The sequence below is a fragment of the Arachis hypogaea genome, chromosome 10 (genome assembly GCF_003086295.3).
Source record: "Arachis hypogaea cultivar Tifrunner chromosome 10, arahy.Tifrunner.gnm2.J5K5, whole genome shotgun sequence".
Taxonomy (NCBI): domain Eukaryota; kingdom Viridiplantae; phylum Streptophyta; class Magnoliopsida; order Fabales; family Fabaceae; genus Arachis; species Arachis hypogaea.
In genome coordinates, this window is record NC_092045.1 from 99,370,572 (window position 1) to 99,378,781 (window position 8,210).

An 8,210-nucleotide genomic window follows, 5' to 3' on the forward strand; every position below is an offset into this window, starting at 1 on the left:
TCCTCTTCTCCTCCCTCTTCCCCAATCTCTACTGTTCCGTTAGTTTTTTGTTATTATTATTATGGCGCCGCACTTGGTGCCTTCTGTTTCCCAGCTGCACCGAGAGCTGTTACCATTGTCGATCTTAGCTTACGGAACCGACTCGCATCTTCTACTCCAGTTCGCTACTCTCGGCTACTCTCGGCTCCAACAAGTCAGTGCGTTGCCACTGCCGCTTCTCTACTTTTCCTTCTAGACCAGCTGCACCGCTATGTCGTCGTTCTGCTGTCAAAGTTGTTCTCGAACTCGACCGATGTAGCATTGACAAGAGTGGCAGTGGAGTTCGCCATTCTCAACCTTCGATGTCAAACCACAAATCCGATTTTGGTGATCACTTCTTAAGAAGCATAGCAAATTTTCTTTCTTTTTTTTATTTTTTATTTTTTGTTTTTATTGACTGAAAATTGATGAGTAATGAAAATGTTTAATTAATTCATCTATAAAAATTGATAGTTGGTTGTGTATGAAGAAAAATAAAATAAGGTAATGAAAAATTAATTTTGAGACAAGGAAGGCAGAGAAAGACTGAGAGGAGACAAGAGAAGGGGGAGAGGGAGAGAAACTGAGAAGAGACAAGAGTGTAAGAGACTAGGTTGGAAAAGGAGAAGTATGCAGCGCGGCGCGACACTGTGACGGATGGCAACAGAGAGAAAGGGGAAGAGGAAGGGGCTCGGGTTAGAGAAGGAAAACTCAAGTTTTCCTCGGGTTAGAGAAGGAAAACCTCAGGTTTTCCTTTTGTTTTTTTTTTAAATAAATATAAAACGGCGTTTCAGACTTTCAGTCCTCTTCAATGGAAAGGATGAACAAAAATTATTTTTAAGAACTATTATGAGTCTCTCAGAAGATAATTTCAAAGACGAATTTAAATAATTAACTTTAAAAATCATTTAAGACTCGAATGTAAGTACATATACTACTTTGATATTTAACTCATCGGACATCTTAAAGTACAACTGTACAAGTTAACGATGTTGACATCAAGTTAACGATGTTGACATCGCAAAATCATGTGATTATTCCAATTGATAAAATATACACACACTAACTACGTCTACTTAGGATATTTATTGCCAATAGCCCAATACAGCGAGTGTACCGCTCGTCAAACAGTCCAAGTTATCCACCATAACAAAATTATAAGTAATCTGACAAAAATGTCAAAAATTTCTCTTAAAAATATTATTTAATCACATTTTAAATATAATTTACAAGAGAAAGTAACGATTTATGATTTTCCAAAAGGAGGATATATGGAAAAAAACAAAATATACATTATAATTATGATTTTTGTGGGTACTAGTGTCAAAGAAATTAGCTCCCTAACTTTTAATGATGAAGATCACTCAAATTGTACACTTACATGTCACGTTAAAAAAAAAACAAAACATTCTTCTCTTTCTTTAATTACGCTCTTTTGTCCTTTTCTTTTCAGATAATTATCTACTTAATGAAATAACAAGCCTTTTATGAGAGGTGTAAATTTAAGTGTACAACATGAGTGGCCACATGAATGTCCTTATTTTAATTTACGGAAAGTGATTGTTCTGGCAGATCAAGATTACACTTTCCATCAATCACGCAGCCGCAGCTGTTTCTAGCTGTCCACACTTGGCGCATCCCATCTCTTCCAAAGTAGAAACTCCATTATACTGCGCCCGACAGCCCAAATTATCTAATAAACTAGACTTGTTTTGCAAGTATCTATATTTTTTAACCGAATGAATGGGACATCACGCCAACTTATACTCAATCCCCATAATCGCAAGATATTACGAGTCTAATTTAAGTGGGGTTCACATCTCATTTATGATAAATGATATCTGAACCGTTATAGTGTGTACACACAATGATATATATTACATAACAAAAATTTCCCAATAAACTGACACAATGCTAGATCCCAACTAAGAACAATTAAGCTATACTCAATCAACCAGTAAGCTATACAATGCACTAGTAGAAATGGGGCAACCCACAGAGGAATTTAACAAAAGAATAAGAGAACAAGAACATCACTTTCATATAATATATATATATAGAGAGAGAGAGAGAAGAGCGAGGGACAGACCAAAAAAAATAAACGTAGAAAGAACAAAGAAGCACCGTGAAATATATCTTAGAATAATAAATGAATCAGAAAGAATATATTCAACTACCTTCTGATGTAAGCCAGCCATTCTAGCTACCATTTGAGCTGCCTCACTTCATACTCTTAAGAATATGCCAGTAGCAATAAGCTTTTGGCTACAAGAGAGTCGCATCCTGAAGAATAATGCACATATATTAGCTGGGCAATGTTGTAATAAATACAGGAATAACCAGGCTGTTAAGCAGAATGCATAGTCCCCACCGACATCCCAATTTTCCATCCCATTTACTGTTTCTCAGTTTAGAGTTTCTTAGGTAGATCATATGTCTTTTTAAGAAACTTAGAGGCTATTTCATCGTTTCTATAGCATAGAACACGTAATAACGTGTTTGGTTCAGATGGATCCCACTGGCCAGAAGTTGGAGGTAATGGAAGCCTAGACCTTGCAGAGGATTTATATGTCTCCAGGGTTACTCGTCTAAACCGCTCTATAATGGTCTCTGTGTCAGTTCTGAAAAGGGGAAGGATAGATCTCACAGTAGTTGAAAACTTGTCTATTAATTCAGAAGGCAAGCCATCCCCATTTGCCCAAAATAGTTCCTTAAGAAATTTGAAATCATCCTCGATGATCTGAGAGTCCTTCCGGGAAAAAGCACGGGATGGACCACCAGCAAGCAATACAAGCAAGAATCCATCAAAGGAAGCTCTCATTATTTCAGTGATAAGACGGGTGCGGATTCTTTCATGAACAGTGTCTGAAACAAACATCAACTTCCGCTCGAGTTCCTGGAGAAATGGCTCAATCCTGGAAGATGATGGATCCCCAATATATAAACCATCCCATAAAACCTGTCTAAGATCATGAAAGACAATTCTATATGCCACTGCCTCACAGAGTTGTTGAATTCCTTCTAGACAAGCTGCTGGAGAGAGTTCAAACTTTTTCGCTAATCCATTTGAAAAATCCTCTACTTGAGCAGATTCAGAGTTCCGTAAAAGTGTAATTATTCTTTTTTCCAGGACATCAAATTCACCCAGGATCCATTGCAAAGTATTTATACGCACACAGAGTTGTGGTATCCCAGAAGAGCTATCCCCATTTGTTGCTACCTGAGGATTTCGCTTCTGGGAATTGGGAGATTTTTCCTTTTTCTTCCCAAAGCCTTGAAACTTTGACTCCATGGTGCATCTGGTCAATGCTGGCATTGTTGGAACAAATGAATTTCGTGATCCTGAATAGAAGAACAAAAAACAACAGTTATTAAGGATGTCAAATTTCACAGCTCAACCATTAAATTTCAAATATCATAATACCGCATCCAGATTTTGCTTTGGTAACATAATACTGAAGGCATCTGTCAAGGCCAGCCATCACTTCAGGAAGCAAAGCAGGATGCATCGGTATTGGGAGCTGAAAGTATGCATCCAAAGTTTCATTCATGATCCGCAAAACTTCAACGGCAGATGGAGCATATCCTTCTTGATTTGTTTGTGCAATCCAATGCTAGGAAATCACAATAAACTGGGTTAGTTTAATTAAATGTAACCAATTTATGCATGATTGGAACCAACAAAAAAAAAAAAGCAGATGTCATGTACATTGAAAATCATCAATTAGATAAAACATAAAATAAGGAGAGAGCAAACCTCTTGCTGAAGATTTCTATCAACCCACTCCTTCAGTCTGTCTAATCTAGTCTTAATCCATATTTTCACCAGATTTGCAATTGCAGCTTCAGCCTCATAAGGAGGCATCTCACGGATTATTGCTTTACCACCATCATCACTCTCCACTGAATCTTCAACTGCTATCTGCACAAGGTCTTTCTCCAACTGATCGGCGGCTCTCAACACTTGAACAGCATCAGGTGTCAGTTCTGTGATGCCCGATATGAATTGCTTCAATTCATTCCCATAGCATTGATGAAGGGTGGCAACAGCAAGACCTGCTGCCAAAGGATGCCATCTCTTAAGTATTGGACTAAACACTTGCTTTTCAGTAACTGCCAAGCTACCTACATCCTTTGCAAGGATGGCAAGGAGTGGGAGAGCATTTGGCTGATTTTTTGATGCTCTTCTGCTTGAGTCTGCTTTCTCCATTATCTATGCACAAGCAAAACAAGCACATTTCAGCATAAGTGTGTATCAGAAAATAGAGACAGATAGATAGCTGAAGGGTTCAAGTAGAATGATAAATGTAATCAAGTCAAAATTCACAATGTATTATCCAAAACTACACCAAATAACATGGATTCACCTAAGCCTAGTTCTTAGACTGGATAAGTTGCTGGATAAACTTAATAGTCTAGCTTTTATAAGAATAGTAATTTTTCCACTAATAGTCTATCAAGCATGGATACTTACATAGACACGGGATAGAACATAAGACAGGACACATTTTAAATTTTAGTTAGACACAAAAAGATGGTGTACATATAAATATAAAGAATTTTTAGATAAATTATAATATCTAGAAATTTTATTGATATTAAAGAACAAACTAACTTTTTATGTTTAATGTCTTTTCTTAATTATAAAGTATTTTAGATAATGTTTCCTATTAATAATACATACTATTTCTAAATTCATTTGAAGAATATAGGTCAAGTATAAGGTTGGATACACCGACTCATAATCCTATTTAGGTGTGTCCAAGCATGAAAATATTTTTTGATATTTTATTAAGACATAGTTGGACACGTAAGACATGCTTGTCAAACAAGTGTCATGTCTGAAATGTGTTCAACATGTAGACATGACAACTCAAATGAAGCAGGCATGCATCGTAGCTAATAGAGTAGCTTTTCCACTTACAGTCACAAAAAACTGTAGTGGTACTGACAATCTAAAACCTGTTTTATAAGATTACAGAAACTCAGCTGAGGTAAGACTTTTTTTTTCTTGGAAAAAGATTCCCATTCTCTTATGTTAAGTATAAATGGCCAATGTCGATGTAACCAAACCATGTGACACTATAAGTCAATTCTACCAACTTTTACAATGTGGAAAAGCCAATTGCAAACAGTAAGGACTTGCCTGAGCAAAAGCAGTGCGTAGTGATGACCTGATGTAAGTATCAATCCTTTCACGGGCCACATTGACTTCAGTTCTTCTTCTTCGCCGATACTCAGTAGAAATGTCTTCAACTAAAATTTTAGCTGCTGCAACTCCTAAAGAAACAATTCCCTGCATGGTCTCAACATTTCCACGGTCAAAAGTTTCATGATATGCAAGGAGCCTTTTCTCAGCCCATCCTAATATTGAAGTCAACGTAGAACTCAAAACTTTGGAATATTCTGCATCCTTTGTTGTTTTTGCATCCTTTGCTACTTCAGCTAGCTGGCCATCAGCTGCAGAAAGCAGGTCCAAATCTACCTGTCCAGTCACAACAAATCGGTGAAACAAAACCCAAGTAAAACAGAGATTATGGAGTGTCTGGTTCAGTCCAAGGATTCCCCAGGTCTTCTTAATCTGTTCCATTAGTTCATCAAACTCCTCAATAACTGATGACTCATCATTAGCATCAAAGCATGACTGCAGCAGCATTTCATAAAGCCTAAGATTCAGAGGAATCCCATCAGCCCAGTGGCATGAATCAGACCCATCATATGACCTACTTGCAAGCGACATGACAGCACTACGAAGAACCTGCATAGACTCATTGTTCCTCCCAGTTTCTATCGGCCTATCCAAAGCCGAATGAACAATCTGCCGCAGACGCTGTGCGGCAGAATTGGACTTATCGACTGGCATGTGTGGATGCAAAATCAGACCGGCCTCCAGAACCTTCAGTGTCCTCTTCTGCCATTCTTCATACTCCTGCTGATCAGTAAAATCCGAAGACTTGAGCTGCTGCAAAAGCTCAAGCGGAACCACCACAGACTCAATCCTCCTTCCAACCTGCAATAAACACCACAATACACAGCACAATCCGCAGTCAATAACACTCAAATACCGTCTTCCCTTTTCAATCACATGCACGAAACAATTAAGCACAATCGCATAAACATAAAAATCAGCTCAAATTTCAACACGTGCTATGGCCTATAACTGGATCAAAGCGACATCACAGAATCACACAATTCAACCTAAAAAACTAGAAGAACCTTATCCAATAGCAGATCAAATAAGCACCTAGCTCAATTACTTAAATTCAAACAACAAAACCAATAAACAAGCAAAAAATTAAACGAAAAACCAGCTTCAATAGCCAGATCAAACTCCATTTCTCAACATGCATTGCAACAAACACGCATTCAATAAAAAAGAAGACGAGCACACGCGAGAATCGTGAAAATAATGAAAAGCACAAATCGAGCGACCTGGCCAGCGGAGATCCTGAGCAGCGCACGCCTCACGCGCGAATCCATGGCTTCCGAAACCCTCATCTGGTTCCTCATGAGCTCCCCAACCGTTAACGGCCTCTTCGGCTTTCCCTGACCGGAACCTGAACCCGAACCCGGACCTGAGCCAGGACTCTTCCTGGACCCCGAACCCGGCGATTTCAAACCGAACGCCTTCTTCACCTTGCTGGCGGCTGTGGAAGTGAGGGATCGCTGCACCGCCGGCGTGTTCGGCGAGTTGTGACTCGGCGACTCAGTGGAGGACGACGAGTAGTGGTTGTTGTTGTTGCTGCTGCTGTTGGAGTTGGAGCCATTGGCAGCGGAGCTCAGAGGCTTCCCGGAGGAGGTGCGGCATGCGGCGACGAAGATCTCGTAGGCCGTTAGGGTGAGGTCGGAATCGGTGAGCTTGGCGGCGAGCTGACCGAGCGGTGACGGAAGGTCTTCAGCGTGAGATTGCCTGGGAGGCATAATTGAGGGCGGCGGTGGCGGCGGAGTGGTCTCTCTCTTGGAATGTCCCAATGAGAGGTCCCTGAAGAGATGGGCCATTGTAGAGAGAGAAAGAATGAAGAGAGAGAGAGATAGAGAGAGAGAGAAAGAAATGGGAAGAAGAACAGTGTGTGTGGAGAGAGAGTATGGACTACATAGAGATAGAGGGAGAGAAAGGAACAACAAGCACACACTGTCTTCCTTCTCCTCTTTCGCTTTTTAGTTTTTTTCCATGCCGTTTTCTAGAGAGAGAAAAAAAGAAATTCCTTAACTAAAAAAAATCGTAATTACTTTTCTTTCTTAGAACTTGGAAGATTTTAATTACTGTAGCTTATAACTTCCATAGCTTTGTTACTATTTCCACTGCAAATAATATTTGATTGAAAAAACTAAAAATCTAAACGGCTAAGGAGTAAGAATGGGTATCTCACTATCTCCTAAGAACGAACATGCTAAACGAGTAAAAGATACTACTTAATATTATTATTATATATTTATATATAGATATATATTATTTTATATTTTCAATATATATTTTAGTATATACTTAATATTATTATCAATAGTAAAACTTTAGATTTAACTCAATTTTGTGCTTATACGATTACGTAAAATTATTTTTAAAATATAGGTTTTAAGATTTGAATTTTAATTATAAGTAAAATTTGTCTGGAATATTAAGGAAGAAATACACTTATTAAAAAGAGACAATAACCATTCTAAATTTAAATTAGCCGATAGAGTTTTTAATTTTGATATTGAGTTTATAGTAGTATTTTTTAATGATGTGTAAAATTTGGTGTGTTCTTTTTTATATAAAAATCATAAATCTAACATTTTAATTTGTGAAGTTTAACTTTTTTTTTAAAATATAAAACCTATCATCTAATTTGTGAAATGATACAAAATTTATCTTTTGATTTATAGAGTAACACAAAATTTATCTTCCAATTTGTATTCTAATATTAAAAAAATTTTAAATTTACAAATTAGATCTTTTAATTTATCTTATTTCTATACTAAATTAAAATACACTCTTTTTTCATAATTAAAAATAATACAATAATAATTTTCATAAAAAAAACAGTCTGTAAAGAATTTGGTGCACTAAAAAAGGGATACTCTTAATCGAAAAATAAATAAATAACGGCTAAGTAAAATAATTGATACTCATAATTACCTAAGAGCGATAACTTTTTCAAATTTTATTTTATTGCAGTAAATTGCATGATCTTTGATTAACGGAAAAAAAA

General features: G+C 37.2%; 1 protein-coding gene across 1 annotated transcript; it reads right to left on the bottom strand.

The window, feature by feature from the left end:
* Window positions 1-1,782: 1,782 nt before the first annotated feature.
* LOC112716105 (protein unc-13 homolog) lies at window positions 1,783-7,426 on the bottom strand. The gene is made up of 5 exons (XM_025767950.3): window positions 6,451-7,426; window positions 5,165-6,028; window positions 3,776-4,231; window positions 3,443-3,632; window positions 1,783-3,360 (listed from the first exon to the last, which is right to left on the bottom strand). The coding sequence occupies exons 1-5, from the start codon at window positions 7,015-7,017 to the stop codon at window positions 2,429-2,431; spliced, it is 3,009 nt and encodes a 1,002-aa protein (XP_025623735.1). The 5' UTR covers window positions 7,018-7,426; the 3' UTR covers window positions 1,783-2,428.
* Window positions 7,427-8,210: the final 784 nt, after the last annotated feature.

Bases quoted from the DNA above. Each gene is read 5' to 3' on its own strand.
- LOC112716105 (XM_025767950.3), bottom strand. From the start codon at position 7,017: ATGGCCCATCTCTTCAGGGACCTCTCATTGGGACATTCCAAGAGAGAG. The intron at 6,029-6,450 runs GTCGCTCGATTT...TGTTTATTGCAG, and splicing joins TCAGGATCTCCGCTGGCCAG to GTTGGAAGGAGGATTGAGTC. The intron at 3,633-3,775 runs GTTTGCTCTCTC...GTGATTTCCTAG, and splicing joins ATAGAAATCTTCAGCAAGAG to CATTGGATTGCACAAACAAA.